Source organism: Chaetodon auriga, chromosome 23 (assembly GCF_051107435.1).
Source record: "Chaetodon auriga isolate fChaAug3 chromosome 23, fChaAug3.hap1, whole genome shotgun sequence".
Lineage (NCBI taxonomy): Eukaryota > Metazoa > Chordata > Actinopteri > Chaetodontiformes > Chaetodontidae > Chaetodon > Chaetodon auriga.
In genome coordinates, this window is record NC_135096.1 from 9,392,292 (window position 1) to 9,419,129 (window position 26,838).

At 41.6% G+C, this 26,838-nt stretch overlaps 1 protein-coding gene across 1 annotated transcript in view; it reads left to right on the plus strand.

Moving 5' to 3' along the window:
• The first annotated feature begins 3,259 nt into the window (after positions 1-3,259).
• The window catches only part of LOC143316115 (gamma-aminobutyric acid receptor subunit gamma-3-like), an 81,903-nt gene continuing 58,324 nt past the window's right edge, over positions 3,260-26,838 (plus strand). Inside the window, exons 1-2 of the mRNA XM_076723842.1 lie at positions 3,260-3,660; positions 4,078-4,229. Of these exons, the coding sequence (XP_076579957.1) occupies positions 3,605-3,660; positions 4,078-4,229 (208 nt within the window). The 5' untranslated portion in view covers positions 3,260-3,604. The remainder of the gene's footprint in view (positions 3,661-4,077; positions 4,230-26,838) is intronic.

Here is a 26,838-nt window from a genome sequence, read left to right on the forward strand (position 1 = left end):
ATGGTGGGTCCACCACTTTGTTCTCGACTAAAATATCTAAGCGACTTTTGCATGGATTGCCATGAAATTTGGTACTAACATTCACGTCTGCCTCTGGGTGAATTCTGATCACTTTGGTTATCTTCATGACTTTTTGTTTTATAATCAAATACCTGCAAAGCTAAAACATTCCCGTCAACCTTAGCTGTACTTTTTATGCCAATGTAGTGCTAATTAGTTAATGTCAGCATGCTAACATGCTAAACCAACACGGTGAACAAGGCAACCATTATACCTGTTTGGCATCAGCATGTTACCATTATCACAGTTAGCATGCTGACATGCCTCACAGTGCTGCTAGCATGGCTGTCCATACAGCAGCAGCCCGTGGGCCACATGTGGCCCTCAGATGGAAAATGTTGGCCCCTTGACAAAAGCTGAATTTTCCGTTTTGGAGTTTACATCGAAAACTTTGACATTATTTTGTTATAGATAACAGTATCCCCTCGAGGTTGGTTTGCCTCATGTTCTGTTAGCCCAAACTAACTAGTTTTATACGGCAATTTTATTCTTAAATGAACCAAAAGAAACAAACAGAACATAGTGAAAGCAGACAGGCCAGCTGTAAAAAACTGACTGGTTGACCCTAATTTCTGACCCCTGCTGTAGACTCTTGTTAAATTAATTTCAATTTCAGTGAAAACCCAGTTATTTGCAGTCATTTGCAAAAATGCTGAAATGTCTCAGTGAATGGACAACAGCTGTCAGTTCAACGTGGATCAGAAGATCTCAGTTGTGCTAAAACTTGGGAGAGGTATACATCTTTCTTGCCATCCAAAAAATGAGTACCCCCATCCATCCATCCATCCATCCATCCATCCATCCATCCATCCATCCATCCATCCATCCATCCATCCATCCATCCAGTTAACATCCCTCTCTTCTCTGTTGCCCCTCCCTCCTTCCTCCAGCCACTGTGACAGACTCATCTGCCATACATCTGTTAGAAAAGGGATTTAGTTCCGCTTAAGTTACTTTCACCCATTCAGGGGGGCCCCTTACAGCAAAGCGCTTCACTCCAATTTAAGCCCCGACTGGCCCAGCCAATGACAAATGCTTGTTTTTCTCTCTGTGGTGTCTGGACAGCTGTGGCTGGTGCGTGTTAGGGACAAATTTAGGATTGATTATATGTACTTTATCCAAAGCTAGCTCATGGGCAGTGAAGCAGACTGAAGTTTTGAACTTGGGTCTCTCAAATGGGGAATGTAATGCACATGCAGCAGCCAGCTTGAGGAAACTTATGCAGGGCAACGACAGCAACAGTTGTCTATCACAGGAAGGCTACAGACGGCCATTACACATGCATGAAGTTTCTCTCATTTCTGAGCCTCAATGAAGAACTTTGATTATTCCTCGGAGGAAACGTCAAACTGAGACCTTTGCTTAAATTTTGCAAACATGCAGCTCGGCCACTGCGGCTGGAGCTGGGCTTAAAGTATTTGTGTTAGTCATTCTTTGTTTTATGTACTGTATTTGTTTTATGTATTATACTTCAAAATATCTAATAAAAAAGGATGAACAAAGATGGCATTTGCAAATTATTATTAAACATGGAGCAATGCTGCTGTTTATTATTCAATCCCTCTGCACAAAAACTGCTATAACCCATATGTGGCTTTATTAGACGATAGTTATAGTACTAATACGAGACTGCAGTTCTTAGTTGCATTGATTTAAGCCCATATTGATATTTAACTGCTTTATGACAACAGTTTGATGCATTTGCCGTCTGTTTGCTCCAATTCTTTTTATAGGTCAGAGTACTTTCACAAAGAGGCAACAAGAACATCTTATTCATAAGAGAGGGAAATTTTCACTTTTCACAGCAGGTATTGGAAACAAGCAGTGGTGGAATGCAGCAAAGTACATTTGCTCAAGTAGTGCACAAATGTACAACTTTGAGGTATTTTATGGAACCTTATCCTCCACCCTAACACTGGACTATATTTGGAGAATTATCAAAAAAAAAAAAAAAAAAAAAAGAGTAGATATTTGTGTTGCAGATCTTTTGTTCCTCCCTTCATTTTTTACCGCATACATCATCTCATGACTCCTCAGACTTCCCCTGTGACCCCTCGGAGGGTCCAGACCAACAGGTTTTCAGTAACCACCAAACTAAACTACCAAACTGTGTGTAAAGCAGCTCACACTAGCCTTACCTCAAGCAGCTACAATGGTAAAACACCAATTAAGTCAAATATCATAATATATCAGTCATGGAAGACCTTTGACTGCAGAACGGAAACATTTACTTTTCATACTTTGAGTATATTTTGCTGATAATACTTCTGTACTCTCACTGAATTCAGAACTTGAGTCTTTTTACATTTATTGCTGCCTTCACTTAAGAATCTGTACGAATCTACAGCTGCAATGGAGCTATTAGATCAGTATCAGCATTAATACTCATTAATTGTCTGTTATTTATGGTCAGTGCTGGTCCACAGGGTAATTGTCCAGCTGCAGCACTGCAGTGCACATCTAATATCCCTGCCTGTTTTCTTTTGCACGCTCAGCCACCAGGGGGCAGTGAAGCCTCTCCGTGTGTGGCTGTGTGAATGAAAAAGCCTCCTAACTTCGGAAGGCTGGACGCCGGGCTGCCCCACCGAGTGTGTGCGCCTGTTCAGAAACGACTTATTCCGAGTGTGGAGGGCAGCTTGCTGCGACTCTGTGGCACGTAAACGGGCGTGTAAAGCCTCAACGTGACTTCCAGCCGAGATCATCACGAGGGGAGCCAGCCAGCATCAAAGTAAACAAAAGTCAAATACACATTCAGTAAACTGACGCCCTGCTGATTTTTTTATGACTTCATGCTCATAGTTGAACCTGCAGACAGCAAAACTGAAAACGTGGATAGAGTATTCAGGGATCTGTGTAACACTGGATTGAGTTTAGGGGGGCTGGAAAAAGCCAATGAACCCAAATCTACTTCCTGTTTCTGCACTATTTAACTATGGGCTAATGGTCTAATTAACTGGAATAATTTCGAAAACATGTCCTCACTGATACAGAAAAATAGATGATGGAAAAAAGCCTGCACACCAAATAATAAAGCATTTGTTTGTCCATCCGGATAATGGAATTGCAGCTGTAGTCCAGGTACTGTATGTTGCCTGTGCACGGAGTATGAGTCACGCAAGATGCTCATCTCCCAGGGTTCACCATCACCACCATCACCATCACCACCATCAGCAGCAGAAGCAGCAGCAGCAGCAGACAGCGTCACCCAATCACTCCGTTGCCCACACAGGCGTTAGAGAGGGAGGAGGGCGCTGCTGGATCAAGTCGATTCCACTCCCCTCCGCTGGTCTGATCACATTGATTGATCGTCGGGGTGCGTCCCGGAGGAACCCCTGCGAGGAGCTCGGAGGACCGAGGCTGGGGGGGGGGAGACCGCTGTGTGGTCGCGGAGAAGAAAGTGTGTGGGCGGATGAGGAAGTTCGGGGCACGGATTGATGGTCACACACCTACTGTGTTGGCACTTGATCGCAGCAGCGGCAGCAGCGCCACGCCGGGTTCTCCGTCCGCCAGTTTCTGCGACCAGAGGTGATCCGCGCATGGGAAAATGACAATCAAGTTTGTGGTCATCCTCTTCACACTTCTGCTCGTTCAAGGCGCTCGGTGAGTGCGGCTCACAGCTTTGATTTTTGCACCATCAACAGCTGAGAGGTGTTTTTTTTTTGACGCTTCAAAAGTTCAGATGCGACTGTTGTGCGCATTTTGTGTGAATGAGTCTGGCTGATAATACATGTGTTCTTTTTTTTTTTTTCTAAGGGCTTTCCCCACACACACTCACACTCACACAGACAAAAAAAAAAAATGACAGCAACCATTCACTGCTGTGTCCAAACACAGAGTGTAGGCTCTGACAATCATCTCCAAGATGCATTTAAACTCTGATATCGCAGCACACATCACTGCTTCTCGTTTTTTCTTGCTGCGACAAAGTTTAAGAACAATGATGTTAATTAAAGGGAAGCTCGTAGCACATTAACGCCCCCCTCCCTCCTGCTTTGTTTTTTCCACCCCACCCCACAGTTCTGATCCACAGGAATATGGCGACTATGGAGATCACCACGATACCACTGTCAATCAAATGCTGGTTCCCAGGTCGCACCAGGAGGATGCCACGCTCATACTTAACAATTTGCTCAAGGAATATGACAAGACGCTGCGGCCGGACATCGGAGGTAAGGCTGGATCACACTGATGAGTTTAAAGCTGTGTGGAATTGGCCTGAAAACTTGGTGGAGTTGAGGCGCTGTCCGAGGTGCTACTGGTTGTTGGTTGGGAGTGGAGCTGTCCATGGTGCTGAAACTGCTGCAGGAGATGGGTTGTTTTCCAGTCTTGTGCGTCGTCTGGAAGATTCACACCCAGGACTCCACGCTTTTTATGGCTGCACCTTTCCAGCCAATGGAAATACTCTGCGCCTGTTTTTGCTCATTTCCGTACAACACAAGCGGACATGCTCCTCACCTTTGGACACTTTGGGACCTGGGCTGGAATTCAGAATCAGGTCCTGAATGTTTGAACAATGCTTGGCTGCACAGCACGAGTTTGTAATTATGACCCCAGGCTGCAGCTTGTTCACAACACTGTTTACTGAAAGAATACAAGGTGTTTGAATCTGGCTTCAGCATCTACAGCCTGATCATGCACAAACTACGGCCGCAGCTGACGGTTATTTTCATTATCAATCCTTCTGCTCATTATTTTCTCAATTAATCTATGAAAGAAAAGAGTGAAAAAAAATGCCCTTTATGATTGTCCTTGACTTGTTTTAGTAATCCAGAAGCTAAAGAGATTTGCTTGATAGAGAAAAGCAACACAACTGAGTGTTTGGCTTATTATAAATGACTGAAAGTTGATTTCTGTAGCAAAACCAGAGTTACAAAGTGCTTCACAGTTACATATAGACAATAAAAGCATTTGCAAAAATTGTATAATAATAATCGGAGCCCATCAGTTGAATTCCTTTCAAAGTAAATAGGTTTTGCTGGTTGAGTTTGCTGATCTGACCCCCAGAAGGAGATGGTTCCATAATTTGGGAGTCAGGACAGACAAAACTTGATCGCTCTGAGTCTCGAGATCAGCAGCTCACTGTGAAATTGCGTAGTGCCTTCAAAGTGATTAGAAGGGAATTCAATTCATTCCTCAGTTTAACAAGAAGCCAGCACTCGAGTAATATGGGAACGCTGTGGAGTCTTTGTTAGTGATCATGCAGCAGGATTTTGAACTAATTGCAGACATGCTACTGTGTCTCGTCTTTATGAATATTACAAGAGTCAAGATGCAAAGAGACAAAAAAGTGGATGACTCGCACAAGCTGCTGGAGAGATAACAGAAGACAAAGTTTGACAGTGAATAAGTGAACTATGATGCTTCTTGAAGTTCAACCGGCAGTCAAAAATGACCTCCGACTTTGAGTCCAGGATGCCTAAATGCCACTAAGAATGTCAAAGGTCTGATTTGGACCAGAGCTTCAGTTTTGTTGCGATTTAACTGCAGTAAACCATGAGACATTCAGGGACTCCTTAATCTCCTTTCATGGACATATGATGTCAAATATGGAGCGTCTTGCCCCAGATGTGAACATTTTTTCAATTATTCGAAAATCAACTTCATGTTTTTTTCCCCTGAGTTCCTCATGTGAATCTCCTTATTTGATTACCAAAGTGTCTGAATGCAAGTTTCCATCCAAATTTAGCAAAAAGTTCAACTGAATATCCAGAAAATTGTCAGAAGTGGGGGCAGAGGCTGAGCTACATTGAGTATTTTACCCCTGCAGGAGACTGGAAGGCTGGCATACTGTGCGTCTATGATGGTGGTTGTTTCCCTGATTGCATCCACATTATTTCTACCATATTTCGGGTGCAATCAAAACTCCAAGCTTCTTGGATAAGAATGATCATTTTCAGAGAGGTCGGGAGGCTGGCTGCTAATCAAATGGTTACAAGTTTGATCCACCGCTGGGCTGGTGACGGGGAAAGTTAAGTGTGTGGTCATTACCATAGTCCCATATATTGTTACTGCTGCAGTCATTTGAAGGAATCAAACCAGTCTGCAGTCATCCGAGCACACAGTGTTTGATGGCGGTGAGAGGGTAGATATTATGTTTCTATATCTGTCAGAATGCCTGAAAGCTGACATTATTTCAGCTTTTCTTCTCTCTAGATTGGGATTTTGCATTTACAATCAGCAACAGGCTTACAAAATCAGAGGAATGGTTGATCTGATGTGTGGAAATCATTCGGGAATTGCTCTACTCTACATTTTGGAATAAACACAGAGTTTCTTAACTTTTTAGATGCTGTAGTTTTGTTTCATGCAGCCCACTGTGACATCCAGATCTAAATCTTACATTTCTTGATGTATTTAACAGCAAAATGTCTGAGCTGCTTTGGAAATAAGTAAAAGCACTCTTTCTGCAGAAAAATGGCCCGTGTGACTGATGCATCATCAAATATGACATTCAATCAATGCATAAGTTAGCTTTTGCTGTAGTAGCTGATTGTGGAGGTGCACATGTGAAAAATTGGATTCTTTTGCTCTCTTTGGGCATCCAACAGTTATTTAAATTAAGCCATGTGACACGTTCAGAGGGGAAATGTCTGTTTGGTGAAACTACAGACATCGTTTTTGGAAGACGTTCCAAGCAAAGGTGTCAGAAACCACTCGTTTCTTTTTCTTTTTTTTTGTGGTAGCATTTTATAATCTTATATGTTTTTTGTGTAAAATAGCATTCTGAAAAGGAACTAGTAATTAAAGCTGGAGGAGCAGCAAATTGAATAGCACTGACTCACAAATTGGCATTATCAAATCCCGCTTTTCTAATTAGGAGTGTGCTTTTTAAACAGCATGTTTAGCAGAACTCTCTGTCTCTCAGCTGCAGGACTCGTGGGTTTGAAGTCATTTTAAGGTTTATTAAGACTCAGCTTCAGACTGCACCGTGTACCTTGAAGTTGCCACCGCCAAGCCTGAAGGACTTTCATTTGTAATGGTTTCAGTTGGGAGTCTTACTAGTGTTACGCTCGAGATGGAGTTTGAAAAGACTTTGCGGAAAGACTCTGGTGGGAACACTTATCTCCAGATCATTAAGAGTGTTTATTTGTGTTCTTAGGTTATTTAAAATGACCAAGCATCCAGCTTTCACAGTGACTAACCTGCTGGGAATTGATTTTTTTGCCTCCACCGGCAGCTCAGTTCAGTGTGGCAGCTCACCTCACGCAGGAGGAATCTCCCTCCAGCCCTGCGGCCATAATTAAGGATGAAATTTTGATGAGATCCAGTTGACAAACCTCAGCGTCGTCCATGAAATGTTAATGTCTTTGCATGATAATGCGAGGCGGCGGAAACACGCGGGCATGCGCGTGGGTGTGGGAAACACACGTAGAGATGCGCACACAAGGGAACACACTCGCAGATGACGCTGAGTCAAAGACAGATCTGGGACATTTAAGTCATTGTAAAAAAAAGAGTGGGTTCAGCTGAGAACTGCTGCAATGAATCTCTGTGAAACGCATGCACACATGCACACACACAAAACACGTACACTCACACTGACAGCCAGCTACTGAAGTCAGAACAGTGTGGCTCATTTCCGAGATTCACCTGAATTTTGTCAAAATCAAAGTCATCCTCTTTAGATAGACACACACACTCACACACACACACACACACACACACACACACAGAGTATAAAACAATGCTTTTCTGGTTGCCTCTCTTAAATATGAGCATCTTCTCTTCTGTAGTTCTGCTTGTTTATATGCTGCCGGCTGTGGAACCACAGTGCTGTGTTGTTTTAAGCATATCTGAGATTTCTGTATTAATTGGCCATTAATTTAAAGCTCAGAAGCTTGTTTGTATCTCACAGCAAAGCTCACTTCTTTGGTAAAAACAACCTCTTTAAGCCCAGCTAGAGCAGGGGAGGGTGGGTAGGGTTGTGCTACTGTTAGACTCCCTTTTTTTGTCTTAGACCTTCAACATCTTGTGCAAAATTGTTACATGTGTGTGCTAAACATCTCCAGGCTTCCAGCAAGGCAAATATTCAAGGACATAAGCAACAGCAGCAGCAAAACCTCTGCAATCAAGGTTTAGATGAGAAGGTCGATAGTATGGTAAATATGAAGCTTGACCCAACAGCCGGTTAGCTCATCTTAGCATTAAGGCTGGAAGAGGGGGAAACAGCTTCCCTGGTGTAAAAATGACAGACTGCGGTTTTATGGGGTTTTGAGCTGGACTATTTCTTGGTTAGGAGCAATGACTCCCTGGAGGTTGCCTGGCAACCTTGTAGTGACAAAAGAGACTCTAGGAAGTGTCTGCACATAGCCAAAAAAAATAATAGTGAAGTAATAATCCCTGGCAAGATACAGGGTTTTTTTGCATGCATTAAAAAAAACAGGAACATGTTACGTAAAGAGCTTTAGAGGTGCTGATTGGTGGATTTCTTTTACCTCTGGACAGAGCCAGGCTTCTCCTGTCTGCATGCTAAACTAACAATCATTTGCTGGCCCGAGCTTCACACTTAGCATGTAAACATGAGACTGGTGTTAATCCTCTTTTTAAGAATACAAGTAAGGGCATTTCCCAAAATGCAGAACGACTCCTTAAAATGACTGAGAGTTATGTATATATCATTCATTTCCATTTCCATGCATGATTGCTTTAAAGTAAATTTAGCTGTGAACTTTTCCAGGTTTCTGATCAATCACATTTTTTCTAGATCGTTCACAGCCGCACATAAGAATCTTTAAAGTGATCAAAAGTATGTTTCAGCTCCACAGCAGTGAGGCGAATCAGCAGAAATCCAAGATACAGCATACCAAGGTTATTATCTTACATTCCCTGTTTGTTTTCGTCCTGTCTCTTCCAGTCTTGTGAAGTCAGCAGCGAGCCTGATCTTCATATAAAGCGGTTGACTGGTCCACTTGTGAAAAAGAGACCAACATTTCCCCCTCGCAGAACAAGTGTTGAGCCTCACCTTAACCGATAGGAAGCAGTTCGCCTTAGATGAGGATGAGATGCTTTTGTGGCCCTATTGTGTCACTTTCCTTTTGGATTCAGAGTGTGATCACTGCGTGCGATCTGTGTGATCCTCGTGTACTGAGCAAAGACGTGTGTGTGTGCGTGTGTGTGTGTTGGGGCATTTGCGAGTGTGTCAGTGTTTTCATGTGTGCTCACCAGCTAATCGAGGACAAAGTGGGCTGGAGCAGAGGGCTTTGTATGCCATGAGGGCTCTGCAGCCATGCACATTTAGAGTTCGAGAGCCAGGGATGATTCAAGGAGTTTGATTAAAGTTAGGTCTTAGCCGCACTCCAAAAATATACACCAGTCAGCCAACAAATTAAAAAATACATTTAGGAAAGGTTCAAGTCTTTGTGCCCATGAGAATTTAGCCTACAGACACCATCTCAAGGAGGCTTTAAAGGCATGTAGCTACCCAGATTGACCCAGACGAACACAGACCTTCCGTACATGCCTAGTTTGAACTGATGCTGCGTGCAAGTACTGCCTGTGTATCCAGTGCCTGCTATTCCTCTGTGCCATAGAGCTCCACTGTTTTCCAAAAACTAATAAAAGCACATCAGAGAGCCACAGTCTTGCACTGAAGTTGGCTCCTTCATTACAACGAACGCAGTTTATTGTGAGTCAGTCCGACAAACACCACCCTGCTGCTGTAAATGCTCACTAGAGCACCAAAGTGTATTCATCCGCTGCTGAAACTAGTCCCAAACAAATGCTGTGTTTACTACTGTCTGTGAAACTACAGTGCCCAGCTGATTTAAGAAAATACTGAGCCTTTTTAAAAAAATGAAACTACATTCTTTGCGAGTTGTTTTTGCCTTTCATTTCAGGTGCGGCCATAATAGACACGTGTGTTTCCTGAATGTGTAAGTTCTGACTTTGAGTACAACATTTGTCACAAGTGGCAGCAATGGGGCACTGGAGTTTATAATATCTCAACTGGCTCCATGAGCTGTGTGTCAGTATCTTTGCCTCATATCTCTCCTTCCAGCTGTTTGTTTTTACAATAAACAAAAGAAGAACTGGCAAATTCATCCAAACAGCAACAGAAGCTACTGCTGAAAAGACAAGAAAATTACCCCATCGACTGAGAATAAAAAAAAAAAAAACAAATCCAAGGAAGAAGTCACAATGCTGATCTCAAGAGAAATTACTGCTCAGCAGCTCAGTATGTGGAGACAAAACATCTGATTAAGCTATTACCACTTTAAGAAACTGTCATTTTAAATCCCTTGACTTTTTAGAAACAACTGCAACATACTAGAGTAGAATAACTGGACCCTATCAGATTTAAACTCAGAGAAATCCTGTTTTTCTTTCAAAAAGTTAATCCTAAACAAGCTGCTCAAACGCTGTTTTTCGCTCTGATTAGGTACACGGTTCAGTGTCACCCTGCATGCAAATACAGTCAATCTGACAGCTTTTCAATACAGCCAAGTAGCTAATCCGGTTGCAGGTTGGCTGCAGTCGCAGCAGGTGACGGTGACCGAAGGCTGTAATTGTCCACAGCTAACGCACTATTGATCTTCACACACTGACCAGGTTGCTACAATCATATCCACCATTATAGTCACCCTGAATATGTCTGGCGCTCACAATTAAGTCTGTCAGTGGGAGTGAAAAGGGAAGGACTGTGTGTGCATTTCAATAGAGGTGTGTGTGTGTGTGTGTGTGTGTGTGTGTGTGTGCGTGTGTGTGTGTGTGTGTGTGTGTGTGCGTTTCCTTGTTCTTGCTACATAGTGAGGAACAAGGACGTTTTTAACCAGCAGAATGGGGACACTTTTGGAAAGTGAGTAAATTTTGGCTGGTCCTCCTAACTTTAAAGGGCAGTTTGAAGGTTAAGACTTGGTTTAAGGGTTTGGTTTAGTTTAAGGTTTGGGATTTTGGTGTGATGGCTAAGGTTGTGGTAAGGGGCTAGGGAATGCATTAGGTCAATGAGGGTCCTCACAAGGAGAGAAGGAAATAAAAGGGTGTGTGTGTGCTTCTGTAACCATCAAGCAGCTCCTGTTTGTAGTTGTACTATACTTTTATTCATCTATATTTATTCTTTCACTTTAGTGTATTTATAAAATTTGTCATCACTGGTTTGACTTTCCTTACACGCTTTTACACACAAATGTCACGTGCATGATCTAAATGTGTCTGCGCGTGTTTCAAAGGACTTTGATTCAGATAAAAGCCAGGTGTGTGTCAGAAATGGAAACCAAAGCGACTCAGACATCAGTGGTTTGCAGCTGTTTCCTGTCTCGTTCACCCTCTCTCTCTCTCTCCATCTGTTTCTCTCTTGCTCTCTCAATCAATCAGCTCTCTCTTTTGTGCTCCTCCCTTTCTCCCTCCATTCCTTCATGACCCTCCCTTTAAACCTCCCCCTACTTACTATCAATTACTGCATGCTGCTACATAATTCATGTCTGGTGTTTGCAGTCCAGATTTGAGGCTTTTTCGAGTCCAAGTGAAAGTTTGACCCACTTTGCATCCTATATTAAAATCTCATAGATCCAATTCAGAAGTCATGTCAGATTCAATCACTCCAGGGCGAAGCACAAGAGCAGAGGATAGGATGTCGGCACGGCAACATTTGGTCTTGTGAATTCCACTCTTTGAACAGTATACGTCAGCGGCCCTACATTTCCCCCTTGTTTGATGAAAGATTAAGATGAATCCTTTGCTTTATTAAAACATAAAACCAATGGAAATCGGATTTGAGGAATCTTAACATTATTTGCTGAGAAAGTTCCGACTCAGTTTGGATTCTTTTTTTGGTACCCCAGAGCCAGAAATAACAAGGCGGTGTTTGTCCTGCACTCAAACGCTGTGATTTCACACTGACGTGAAGCTTTAACTGAAAATGAATTGGAGTGGATGGAAGATGATGCGACTATATCTGGGATAAAAGGGGCACTTTTAACTTGAGAAAGGACAGAGAATGTGCTAACGCTTCTTTGGCAGTCACACAAATGTTGAAGACTGTGGAGAAGAACTTGCCAGCACTAACTGGAAGAGTCGATTCGTCCACCACTTTCATCAAGCCTGAAATGCCTCAACAGCTATCAGATGAATTCATGTGGAATTTAGTACAGACATTCATGGTCCCCCAAGGACGTAGCTGAATAACTTTGGTGATCTTCTAACCTTTTCCTCCAGTGCCATCATCAGGTCAATATTTTAATTGTCCAATACTCTGCTTTATGACCAAGTACCGACAAAAGCACAGACATTCCCATCAGCCTCAGCCTGACTCTGTGTTCGCTGCTAATTTGTTGTGATGGGCAGACAGTACTGAGGCCACAACTCTTCTTTCAGCCTGATAAAGTGCACTCTGGTGTCAAATGGCATTGCATTTGGAAGTTTTGCAGGTAATCTAGATGCTCAACTTTCATGCTAATATTGATTAATTAGTACAGATGTACGTACAAAGCGAAGCTATCAGGGCTTTGCTCATGGTTGTGCTGAAAGAAAGACGAAGTTTTGATGCATTGCACTCAGCAAGCACAGAGATCTGCTGGTGTTGATCCACTCAACAGTGAAGCTTTAAAACCCATTGATTTCACTCTATAGTTTAATTCCCAGAAGTGCACACGATACAACACATGGAGGGCTAAGTGTTATCCATTTTAATCTGGAATACTCTTGTTCAGAAGTGCTGCAGTACATGCACAGTTTTGTGCAATGTGTTAAAATAAAATGAAGGTATTTGTATGTCACTGTGGGAAAAATGCATGAGATTTTTATGAGGCTTCATCTGCATGGCCATTTTTTTTTATTATTCACTTCTTATCCCAACAATGATTAAGGATGTATCGGCATGCTAAACAACAAAGGTGGTAAATGGTAAATATTACACCTCTCCTGTCTACATCTGTAGATTATGATTGTTATTGTGAGCACTTCACAGAGGTGCTATAGTTTGGATATAGACTGTATTTCATCGAGCAAGACTTCTGCACATGCATGGCCTTCTTCAGTGTGTTTTCCATTTGGTGTACAGTACTGTGGTATATACGTAACACAAGACAACTGACTTTTAATAATCTAATCAAGACAAGACACAGATCAGCCTCAGAGGGATGCCACGTACTCTACAGCAAAAACAGAATATAGTCACAGACATGAGGAGAGTTTCTGGAAATTAGTATGAAAACCCTCTACAAAGCTCTCTTTTATTAAAGTACTGTAATGCTAAAATCCTCATTCATCCCTCTCAGCTGCACATTGCTGAGGTTATAAATCTAGGTGGCCTTTTTCTACTACCTAAGAAAGTTAATATCACACGCTGTCAGTCCAACATTGACGCCATCACAACCAATAAGAGCTTCAGTGCTGATCATATCTTTTAGTGAACACTTATACAATATACTTGCACACAGATGAAGGCCATGTGCTGACACGTGTTTGAATTAAAGATCAGAATGTTCTTGTAAACACGCTCACGTTCGGCTATTTTTCACATTCAGCTCAGTAATAATCAAACCCTGTGATATGAAGCGTATTTCAGAGGCTTCTCAGCTTTTGTTAATGCTGTTTCTCCAAACTGTGGGTCAATATGACATCCCATTAGCCTTGGCACTTAAACTCCTCAATGGACCTTTTTATGACTATGGCTGGAAAGCTTATCATTGTGCACTATTATAGTTTTCATATGAAATAATATTTTCATATCCTCGAGTATCATGCTACTTCGATGCTCTTTGATCTTTGGATTTAAAAATGTATGTGTGCCTGAGAAGGTGATCATCTGTATCGCAAACACAGGTGGATGTTTTGCATTGAGTTGCCCTTTGCTAATGAACAGAAGTGTGTGCAGCTTCTTTCAAAGATCAGAAGATTATTGGGTTGAGAACACGCAAGCTCCCTCTTCCTTTCAAACTCTGTGCTTTGAGTTCATTTTCTGGTTTGCATTGGGAATTTTAAAATGGAGACATGATCAACAACCTAGAAAAGACACATTCAAACAGCCACGACAGGCTCATTCTGGGAGCTTGGACCTCTTTGTTAATTATCAATTTTCCAATTGAAGTGCTTTTTAACTGCAAAACATTGAAACCATAAAATGGAGTTAATGAATTGGAATTAATATTTTTTTAACATGCACAATTTTCATCAATGCAATTACCCAGCTGGATCAAAATCAGTTATATGGGGTATTTAAAATAAAATACAATGTTTAGTAATTTAAAGTCAATACATTTGGATGTCGACTACATGGATACATTATGACTGGTTGAAAAGGCTGGAAAGTGTGGAAATTGACTAAATCAGCAGCCACCCCTGAAGTTAAATTAACCATGGTTTTAATCATGCTGCTGCGAAGTTTGATGGTGAAGATGTTTGAGGAAGTGAGATAAAATATAAAGCAATTTATGGCTGAAGAACAGTGACTGAAGTGTAGCAGCTGTGTTGAGAAATGCTCCTGTGGCTTTTTAAAAAACTAATTACAGAGTATATGTTCATAAGTTTATGGGCATGACTGTTTCTATGATAACGTTAACAATATCTAGTTATAGTCTACATACAGGGGATGCTAGCTAAAGCTGAGTTTGGAGGACTGTAGAAAGACTTTAAGTTCCACAGTTTGGTGAACCCAACACATTATACACAGGACTTGTTGATGTGCAGGTGTTGAATTCACCCCCCTGTGGAATTTAAACTTAAAATTTAGCAGTTTCAGCATGGGAACCCTCTATATGTAGTGCTCTTTTAGATGCGTTTAGCTTTCTGTTAGCATTGTTGATGCAGGAAATGCGAAGTGAAAATATTCAGTGTGAGCATAAGAACCAGGAGCTGCAAAGGCAGGAGGTTCGTTCTGGCAGGGGGCGTCTAATGAAAGATGGTGTTGAGGTGCATTGTGGGAAATGTAGGGTACAGTATTTTTGAAGTTTGATCCACTAAAAATTTGTCTATAATTTTTCACTCTACTTTTTCGGCATTTTGCTTTTATTTGAAAGAGAAACAGGAAATGCAGGACGAGAGCGGGGATGAGAGGCAACACCGGCCAGAGTCGAACCAGCAACATTGCAGTTATATGATATGGGTCTTAATCACTTGGCTACAGGATTCACATGCTGCTTCAATTTTGACCATTCTTTTTTGCAATATGTGTCATGTGAGTCCCCAAACTTTATGAAAGTGCAACACGAACTCACTGGAGCACACAGTTAACGATGGTGGTGCCAAAGCCAGGTCAGGAGTTCCATTTCAGAGAGTGAAAAATCATTAAGATGATTAAAAATGATTTGTGCCCATCCTCACCAAAAAAAAAACGGTGCTGGAACTGAACCCGGTGCCCTCTGCTTGAGTAAAATAGTTGCTCTTTCCACCTCTGGCTCAAATCTTGGTGGCTTTGAGGCTGACTCGGTCCTGGCAGGCCTCTTCTCCTTGATCCTCACAGAGCTGACATTTGGCACAGCGGTGACACCCCACCAGCTGAAAGGACAATTCTCAGATGAGCCTCCTCAATATTTCAAGTCCAGTGACATTTCATTAGATGAAGAGGAGTTTAGATGCTGGCAAATGCTTCTCCTCACGTCTTAGCTCGCCAGGTTAGCCGAGCTGACAATCACCTGCGGGAGGGAGGTGCAGGAGCCTCTTGCACACAACGTGCACATGCAGACACAGCAGACATTAGTGGACACACGTTTGCAGACGCACACACACAAGCTGGCGGATTGAGTAACCTTTTATGAGCTCTATGATGCAAATGTCTCTACCATCCTGTGTGTGTGTGTGTGTTTGAGAGGCTTAATGTCTTAGGATTAGCAATGTTTTTCTCCAGTTTTACACTCCGGGTTGTTCACATTGAAACTTAAGGATACTCCTTTGATTCAGAATTTCCCTCCTCATCGCAAATTCAGATCGGACCCACGATGGACAATTTAAAAAGAATGGTCAAAATTTCTGCAGCAGAATCAGAGATGTCGTCTTTTTCACTCCATGCAACTGGTGCCTACATTACACACAATGCACTGCTTCAAGATACTGGCAATATTCTGATTCACCTGTGTGTTTTGTGGCAGTGTTAACTGTTTGCATCGTGTGAGCAGTACGGAACAAGTTCGGGTACATTTCTCAGTAACTTTCAGGTTGTGTTGGTACTTTCAAAATCATGTAACATTTCCAATGGTCAGGTATTTTTTCCCACAGCGTGATCAAACCTTGCATCGCTACATTATCTATCTGAAATGATACTCTCCCCCTGGTTGCTTCCCTGTCACTTCCTCTTCTAACTCAGGGAAAAATCGAGCACGACCCCTGGAGGGTGCAGCCGGGTCTGGACAGCTGATCAGCAGGGTGGGAGCTGGTCTACTGTCAGCCTCACGGACTCTCGTTTAGCTTCATTCTGTCAACCTCCTACCGCGGGTGGAGGTGAAAAAAAAAAAAAAAAAAATGCTGCACAAACTCTGGTTAGTGCTTTAACCTACTTAGGTTAAAGACAAGGTTGTGGTTTGGGTTAAAAGAACTACTTCCTTAGAATAATAAAAGACGACAATGGGTTTCATATGGAAATTGCACTCCAGTCTCTTGAGTGAAAGTCTCTCCCTGGACTTTCCCGCTCTGTTATGTCACAAGCTGTCCTGATACTGGGCTGGAAATTATTTAACAATATTGATGCTCCACATTTTACACTGTTGTCTGTCTCACAACTGAACTGCATTCACCACTTTCACCTACCAAGCAGCGCTGAAAGAGCCACGACTGAACAACCTTTACTCCAACCACTTCTCAGCCAATCAAATGCGCTAACTTCCTCAACCAACAAGCTGCAAATTAAATGGTGGATACATCTTTCATGTTGATAGCAATATCATGTCATGTATTGTCATCTGCCAGCATGGTACATTGCATGTGGGACATTATGTCGCCATGGTGATGTCTGCCTGTGTGTTGACAGGCATTGTGATCACCATAGCTTGTACTTCAAGATAAGATGATCTCATTAAACTTTGGAATCCCTTCCTGCATATTAGCGAGTTAATGAGGATATTTTTCCAACTTCTTTACCTCCTTTATGCTGAAAAAACATGCAGCTACCTGCCAAGTGCACATCAGTGTGCTGGCAGAAATATTTGCAAATGAATGCAGTTTCCTGTGCTGCTTTCTAATAAACACAAACGCTGTCTGAGGAGGCAAACAGCAGGCCTTGACCAGAAATTTAGCATCTTTTGAAATGTTAATTCATCTCTAAAGAGAGTTTATGGGACTTTCATTCCTTCAGCATTCCCAAGTTAATGAGAAACCACAAAGGAATGGCCGAGCAATCGTGTAGGGCTTTAAAGCGGGGCTGGTACCAAAGTGAAGTGCATTAGGTGGTAATAAGACCAAGCTGGGTCTGGATCATGGCTGACACATTTCCCATCCCTGTGAGCTCTAACCATTTAATCGATTTCCATCTGTGTCTCCCATGTCCACTCCACTCCAGCCAAGGCAGCGGTGGTTAGCCAGGGACTGGGGGTGGTGGCGTGGATAGACATTTAGTGGGGCTGCTGTGGAGAACAAATCAGAGAGACCTGTTTGATAGAGCTGTTTTTGTGTGTGTGCATTTCATGCTTCCCTGGCCATAATATTTGTTTCTGACTGCATTAGATTTTATGGAACATTTAAAATGCCCAAATGAAAACAAATCAAGGAAATATAGTGAAATACGTTACACATTTTAATACTTATTTCCTTTTTATCTATGTATTCACTGTGTCATCATTAAATGAAAAAACAATTTCTAAGCAAATTAATTAGCTTTTGTCTTTTTCTATACTTAAGTCACAACACAGAAAACAAAGCGTCGATATGTGTTGCAGTTAATTATACACTTTATACTAACAAGTCTGGATTCTGATTGGTTGGAAGGTGTGGATTAATTTATGGTTAACTGAACACCTGTGGCATAGGTGTTGGTTTGCAGCTCAGCAAGCTTCAGCTCAAGAGCTTGGATCTAAAAAACAACTACTAAATGCAAAGCACTTTTTTGGACATTTTATATCTTCCTTAAGATTTGAGCTTAGGTCATGCAATCGGGAAAACAGGGGTATTACCTTCATGTATTGCAATTCAGCAGACACTTAACTTCATAGGAGACAGATGAGGCATCCTTTCTAGAGATCTGAAACTGCTAAAATCTCATCCTCCACATGAGCTTGTTTGGTATCAAGCAGTTTCCATTGTTGTCATTGCACCAGGGGAGCAAAACAATGCATAATTCATGGTTTACCTGATGGACACAAAGTCTAATTAAATCTTCAGAATCTGCAGCTGTGATGGGTGTCTCTGATCTTTATTTCTTTGGTTAAAGTGATAAAGCTGATTGTGGAAAAGTTGCAGTACAAGCCACCAAGGACTCGACTCCTTCATCTTGTGTCAGTCTAAGAATGTGAACAAGGCACCTAATATTCTGTCTTTTCCCCCCATCAAAGAGATTATAGCACTAACCTCTATCATGGCACACGTCCAACACCTATTAGCATTATTATAAATATACTCTGCGTGATTGTTTACACAGTATCCTGGGATTAGCCTCAGCCGAGCCAAAAAGCTTCACATTTGCATCCATTTGCACCATGATTTTCACCAGTGTGTGAAACAAAGTCTTAAAGTCGATTCATTGTCCATGTTTTCGCTTGTGGGTCACATTCACTTTCAATTCAGCCAATTAAAAAGTAATTGATCGAATAAATGGATGATATGCTGCTCATTTACCAGGGAAAGAGAGCTTGTTATGATTATTCTTTTTTTTCTTTAAGTATTAACGGAAATTGAATGGAGAGCTCATTTATAAAATGCCATCCACATTGCGTGCATGAACATGTGTGTTTGTAACAAGCATCCGCCGCCTCCTCTCCTGTTTTGCTGAATTATTGCTCGGCATTAGCTGTGTGATTGCCTGGTGGCGATTCATAAGCAGTGAGACCTTTCCCTTTGCCTGGTTCTCATCAAACCTCACAGGGAAGAGAAACACCTTCCCCTCCCAGATCTATTATATTGGATTCAGAGAGCTGAATACAATCTGGTACAGTACAGTATGTACTCGCTCAGTCCCCCACACACCTACATGCACAAACCACAAATACACAAGCACCTACACAGACGGTCAATATCTGTCTGATGGGAAAGTCTTTTCATTAAGACTTACATGACTTTTTTTATGCGCTCATGAAGAGAATTTATGAGTTTTTGCCAAATCCTCGGCACACCTGATGACATCTTTTATCTTTCCAATGAAATGAGCTAGACCAGTGTTCCCATAACACGTCTGCTAGATCGGTCTAATAAAAACACACTCTGCAGGGTCACCCAGTGAAGCTACGCTCTGTAGATTAAATAATATTTGTGTATAGAAGGAAGATTTGCTGAGTAAATGCACCTCAGCAATACCCTACTTTAAATTCATTCAAATAGATGTACACACCGCTTGCTGCTAAGCATAGCCACAGGTTCTTTGGTTCTTATCAGTAGTGTTGTTTTTTGTCACAGCAGGCAGCTTATGTTAGCAAACAAGCTCTAAAAACCCCACTGTAGATAGATATTTGCCCCAAGAGACCATAACCAGAGCTAAAATAGAGTGATTATTGGACCTCCATTCATCAGGTGGCCAGAAACATGACTCCAAATGAAAGTTTCTCCATAACTGCTGGATATGAAATAAGCAACTGTTGGCTATATCTGCTTCAGAATATGTCAACGTTGCCTTCACAGCATTTCTGCGAAACATTTCTGGCTGTTGGGTGAGAAGATCCGAGAAAATCGGGAATCAGAGGACAGTGATAGAGTCAACCGTGGTCGGTCATTCAACAGATTGAGAGAGAATTGCAGGATTTGAAAGGATTTAAAACTGATCCTGAAGTGACCCTCTTCCTCGTAGACAGGAATGTAATATAGGAAATGCTGATCACTTTAACTTTCTTGGTACTTTTACTGGGCAACCGGATAGTTATAGAAAAATAGTATTCCATGCAAATGCTGCCAAAATCAACACAAAATGAAAGCTCCTTGTCATTGCTTTACATTACCAAGTATAAGCGTACAAATGCAAACTGCAGTTTTATGGGGGCTATGTGCTGTGCCATTCCTTGGTTCAACTGCACAGAGCCAAGAAATAGTCAAACTAGTTTTAGGTTTTTATCAGCTGTAGACAGATAATTTTTTACCTTTGGTCAGAGCCAGGCTGTCTCTTCCAAATTCCAGTCTTTATGCTAAGATAAGCTAACAGCTGCTGGTTCTCCATATTTATCATACAGACAGGAGAGAGGTATCAATCTTCTCACATTACTGTGGGAAAGAAAGCAAATAAGCACATCTTACAAAAAAAAACAGTGGGAAACTTTAAAGCACTGATGGGTTTGTTATTGGATTTTGCAATGATTTGTCAAGCTGTTTCTGGACACTGGATTGAAAAAAAAAAAAGACATCTCCTGGTTTCTCTTTGCTGTGTAGCATCAAATTAATCAAATTAAGCAGCAGTCACACCCCATGTGTTTTTTTCAGAAAACATACATCATCTTAGACAACTTCATAAGAATTATAATTAGCCGCTCTGGTTCTGCTGCTGGTCCTGTATCTGCCAGAGGCAACGCTGTCAAATGACTGCCCTTTTCTGGGCGGGAGAGTTCAGCAGTAAACATCACCTGCGTGTGAAGGACTACAGTTTCCCATCAGCTGGGTGACTGCAGCTAATGTCGCTCTCAGCAGTGCAGATGGCCTGCTGCAGCTTGTCTTTGGACTGAGTTACTGCTGAAAAGTGCACATGTGGGTCAAATAGCATTTGTGTATAATTTTTACCCTTTGCATCTTCCTGCTTGGGGGAACCCAACAGCTTCCCACATGCAGTATGCAGTTGATAAGTCTTTTTTTTTTTTGGCTAAGTGTCATTGGACTGTAATAATAGAGCAGAAGTGACTGCTATTTATATTTGTGTTCATTCTTCGAGATTTAGCTCAAGATTCACTGGTAATCATCTGAGTTGTATTAGGTAATCGAAGTTATGGAGGTCGTCGTCGTCTTGTAGGGGTGTCATCTAACACAAATTCATTATTTGGATATGCACAGATAATGCTCTTTTTTCTCTGTCACATGATAAGCAGCATTTGCCACTGTTACATCACTTCTTCCAATTCCCAAAAATCAGCTTAGAAATCATAAAAAAAAGCTGCTTCTTATAACTGATCTTGGCCCGTAATCATCAGATTCAGACTTTTTTCATCAGTATAAAAGCAATCCAGATGATTGTTGTCTGAACAGTGTGAGCAGGCACCAAAGCAGCATGATCTTACATGATGCAGCTGTGCCGAAGATGAAAAAGGAAAACTATGGGCGAAAAACAAACATCTAAGTTTTAACTTGGCTGTCCATAGCAAGCAATACTAACACATGTTAAACAGAGGGGTATCTAGATTACAATCAGGGTTCTAAATTAACACCCGCCAACCCGCCAAATGCGGGTTAAAATTCATATTGGCGGGTGTAAATAACAACTTACTAGCCAATTTGGCCGGTAATGCATTAGGCAATCATGTCAGTCAGAGCCGCTCTACAGTTCTCGGTCATTTGTCCCCCTGACAGTCCGTCCTACATTTCCCATGAACACTGTCGTAATGCTACGTGATGACGTACAAGACGCCCATTGGCTGTGCGCAGGCACACTACAGTCTGTAGTGCAACCGGCGCGAGAAACCACGGAAACGCAAACACAAAGAAGAAGAAGAAGAATGAACGGCGGCGTATGAACTGTAAAAAAGGAGACTGAGCTAGCTAAAAGTAAAAAGTAAAGTTAAACTAAATGCGTGGTTGGGACAGACGTCTGGGGGCGAGAAGAGGAAGGAGGCAGGGGATGAGAATGTCGACAAAGCGTGCGAAACGAAGAAAAGAAAGTTTAACGCTAAATGGCTGACAGGTCGTGAATGGCTTGTGTTTGATCACGAAAATGCCGTCATGTTTTGTAAGGACTGCCGCATGTTCATGAAAGAAAAAAACAAGACGAATAATTTTGTGGTGGGGACTAATACTTTTAAAGTCGAGGCAGTAAAGGACCATGAGAGTGCCCGAAGTCATCAGGAGAGCCTAAGGAGTCTGCAATACTGACTGCTGCACTATTTGTGTTTTCTAGTTGTACATACATAATTCAATTTATTACCAATGCAATTTTTTGCAAGTGTTTAAGTCATGGCTGTTACTTATATATATTTCTTATTAAAGAAGGAAAGCAGAAACACTTTAAGTTGAAAGGAAAAATACATTTTATTAGGAATGTAATGATACTAAATACTTACTAGAAAAATGTCTTCTATAAAATAATTAATCTGACAGCATTTTTTGTTTGTATAAATTAAATGTTTGCACTTTCTGTGTATATTTTGTTTCATGTGTTGTACTTTCTGTGCATTTTTCATGCCAACAATGTAAATAAAATGATCAAATGTATTCAGTGGCACTCATAATCTCTTATTTTCACCGGGAAAAAATTTGGCTAGTGGAAATTCTGATTGGCTGGTAACTTTAGAAGGTCACCAGCCACATTGGCTGGTGATCAAAAAAGTTAATTTAGAACCCTGATTACAATAACTGCAAATCTACAAATGCACTGTTTGGATGGAAATCTAAAAGCGAGGGATGAGTCCACCAACCCGTTCTTTCTACCTCATCTCCATTTAATTGTCTTGTAGTTTCCAACAAGTGTGAGGAACTCTTTGGGAAGTGGAGTGAGCTGAGGTGCGCCCTGACATTTTGCTTGAAAGTTAAGTAAATAAATCAATTACCTAACAAATTCATTGGATCAATTTTTATTAAAACTTTGCTTGGAGAGCTTCTTATGTAAATCAGCCGAGTCCTTTGGCTGTTTGTGTTTTCTGGCGCTCCTCAACAGTTTTGACATTTTTCACTAATCAACAATTTGTCTGTGTGTGTGTGTGTGTGTGCGTGTGTGTGTGTGTGTGTGTGTGCGCGCCTCAGAAATTTGTTGTTCTGCCAGTGTGTGGTGCAGTGCCATGCAGGCTGAGAACTGCTGGAAAAGACAGCAGAGACGGGGTTTGGAGCTGATGCTGTCACATACACAAAGATTAGGTGTCACTGTGCATTTATAACTCAGCTTTGGTTCTGTGTGCTGATTACCCTTTTTAATGCCACTTTCATATTACAAGCAATACATCTGAATGTTGTTGCTACTTGGAAATATCGCTATGTTTAACCCACATCAACAGTTAAGGTGATTTATTAGTCTCTTTTCTTTATTGTGTTGCATTTTGTTATCAGACAAAAGAAACCCTGCATCAGTCGACTCTCTGCTAAGTTTGCGCTTGTGTTGATGTGCTTCAGTCAGTCTGCAATGCCAAAGGGGAGTTTTGGGAGCCCACAATGAAGGGGCTACATGGCCTACTTCTGATAACCACTAGGGGGCTGACACCAGAGGGTTGACACAAATATTCCTGTTGTCAGCTGGTATTTACAGTTCTTTTCTATTAAAAGTGGATATAAATTGCAACACTGAGGCCGGCAGCTGCTGCACAATCAGAAGTGAGGTAGGAGCAGTGCATTTCTGTTCTGAAAAGCAGCTGTTGTGGCTAGTTTAAGCTACAAATTTGGACCATAAAGGTACTGACTGACATGGTGGATGGACCACCAGTTCCTGGTTGCATCCCTGGCTGAGATGCATGCAGCATAGCCCAATTAAACACAAATGTCAGTGGAAACTAATGGGAAACCAATGAGGGATCAGGTTCATGTTGCAGTACTTGCAACTTGTAATGATTGGTGTTATACAATTGACTTCTGTTGGTCTTCTCAGCACAACACTGATTTCCACAGTACTGCCCAAGGATTGCACCATTTTTCAAGAAACAGTTCAATATTTCTGGACATTTGTTACTATAGTTTGTTTTTATGCTGAGGGTTCGATGAGAAGATTGACACCACTCTAATGTTTTTACACTAAATATGAAGCTACGGTTAGGAGACACTTAGCTTAGTTAAGCATATAGATTAGAAACAGGGGCAAGCAGTTAGCCTCTTCGAGTTGCTGTCACCATAAGTTTGCCAGACAACCAGGGGAAACTTCAGGAAGTCACTGCACCCAGCCCAGAGATAGTCTCATATTTCCGACTTGTCATCTGATTTAACAAATGAGATTCAATATTACACACAATACTACATAATATTAATTGATTAGCATTACAAGAGCTGATTGTTGAGTTTTTGTAAAAAGAACAAATGACAGTCTATGTTGAAGCACAGCTCTACAAGGAAAAGCAATGTTTTTACGTGTGATGAAAAGAAGAACTAGCTCTTGTGTGCACTTTATAATGAAATCTGCTCCAATCTGTTGAGAACAATTGCAGTGTACTTTCTGTCGTATGTCAATAGACAGCTCTGCTTCTTGAAGTCCGTATTTGACCAAAAAAGAATCTGTGACTAGTATCTAGTCACAATTTTTGCAGCAGATTTGTGGTTTACATCTTTTCATTTACAGAAAACCATAGCAGCAGAGACTGTATGCTCCCCACTGGTAGACTGTAGTGATAGCAGTGACAGCTTTTCCATGCAAAACCAAACCAAAGGCAATGTGAGCTGCAGGGCTTTTACTGATACTAACAAGGGAGCGGAGAGGTCATGCATCACATGATGTGTGATTACTGTGGATGACATGGGCTGCTCCAGTGCAGCAGAGTATGGAGTGATGGATTACACTGTGTGCAGACTACACTCTTGTGGATCCATAAGTGACTTGGACTATGTGACCCATAACTGTGACTTAAAAGGATAGCTGGGCAGAGTTGTGCAGACTGTATTTGTTCCACTGGAATAAACCGAATGAACTATTTAAAGGAAACAAAGTGATCTGACAAGGTTTCTGGACTTCAAAAAAATAACACTTTCTAGAGAACTTGCCTGCTTCAGCACGTGCAGAAATATATAGTCAAAGTAAGAGATCAAGTTACTCCATGTGGTATATTGAAGAAACCAAAATTAAAATCTTGTTACACTTACAATGAGTCATTTGGCAGACGCTTTTATCCAAAGCCACGTACATATGAATTCACACACCGATGGCACAGCATCGGGGGCAGTTTTTGGGTCAGTATCTTACCCCAACTTAAATTGAACAGGCTTTAAATCAGATTTTCATAGAAATAATAGGTTTCTTTCACAGTACTGCCATACAAATTATAGAGAGCAGGAAAGAGTGAAGCGGGAAAGCTCATAGAAACTTTTCAAGCTGGCCAGCAAAGTGTGTAACAAATGCAAAAGTCACAATTCCTGCATTTTCTGCTTTTTTAAGCTGATCATGAACCATTGTTTTTGAAGCTGCATAATTCCTGAAAAAACTGCAGGCACTGAACAATCTTCAGGGAAAGCGAAGCAAAAACACAGTTCCTCCAGACAAAATGTGTTCTTTCAGCCTCCTTACCCACTGAAATGAGTTAGTTTAAGAAAATAAACTTCATTTTGATTTTGTGCAGCCTAAAATGTGTTTCATCTGAAGCTTAACTACACGAAATTGCAGAAAGTTTGCTAACTTCTAGTCAATTCATCAAATCCAAATGAATGAATGTGAATATTTTTCAGATAACCGCTATGAAAGAAGTCTAAGAAATGTAATTGTAGTCCAGTCATGGCTCTTTCTAGCTAGCTCTGTACTCGTAGATGGCGTAGATTGTTTGGCTGTTGGTGCGGCGGTGCCTTCCGTAGTATTTTAGAGAATATTCAAGTACTGCTCAGTGTTGTTTTTGTCAAACACTGTTTTTCCAATGGAGTCACTTGAGGTAAATAGCTAGAGGGCTTACAGTACTGTAGATGACTTTTAGTTAAAAGGACGTGATGAATTATTTTACAGCACATTTATTTTGAAAGTGAGACTGAAGATGTGAGACTAACCCTCGGGACAGCGTCTGACGGCCCGCTGAGGCCCGCAGTTGTCCCAGTACAGAGCTCCTTGGACACTGAACATATGGGAGTTGAGTGGTCAGCTGGGATATGTACGTCTGCATACGTGCATGTGTGTGTGCCTGTTTCCCAGGGCTGACAATGCGTAATGCATTTGTCATGCCAGCCAGGCCAAGCAGGCATAAAAGCCCTTTCTTTTTAATGGAGGCCCACAGGGTAATGTGGTAATACAGATGGGGCCTGTCATGCTTTTCTGAAAAGCAAGAAATGGAGGAGGAGGAGGAGGAGGATGAGTAACATGAAGAGGAAGAAGAGGGATTCATCTGGCCTCTGTGGATCAGGGTTTCTCCATTAGAAGTGGAACATTGGGTTGATAGATAGGTAGACAGGTAGGTAGGTGTTTCAGCTTCTTCCCATATTGATTAGAGGTAGCTTTCTTTTCAACTTAGTTTTTCTCTTTGAGAGATAAAAGAGAGCAAAGTCTCCCAAACTGACGTATAAGAAGGAATAAACAGTACAGAAGACGGGGAGATATGTCCTGAATATTCTGTTTCACAGCGGTGTCATCATTACCTATGCACCATCCCACATGAGTCTGCCATGCGCTATTTGGACATGCGTCAGGTCGGCTCAGCTTTTGTGATGGTTGTGTTTGCTCAAACACTCACCCTCACTTCCAAAGGGGGAAAAACAGCAGATTGAAGGGAGGCTGAAAACACTGGACTGTTTCTTCCTGTGCTGCACTGGTCAAGAAATCGAACTGAATAAAAAAAGTGATCACTGTTACTCAGTAGACCAAGCTGACTAACGTCTGTGTAAAACATATTTTATGGAGATTCAGTGTCATCGTCTACCTTGATTAGGCACTGTGGTGTAAATTAAGGACAATTCCCTTCAGGTTGTCCCACTTTC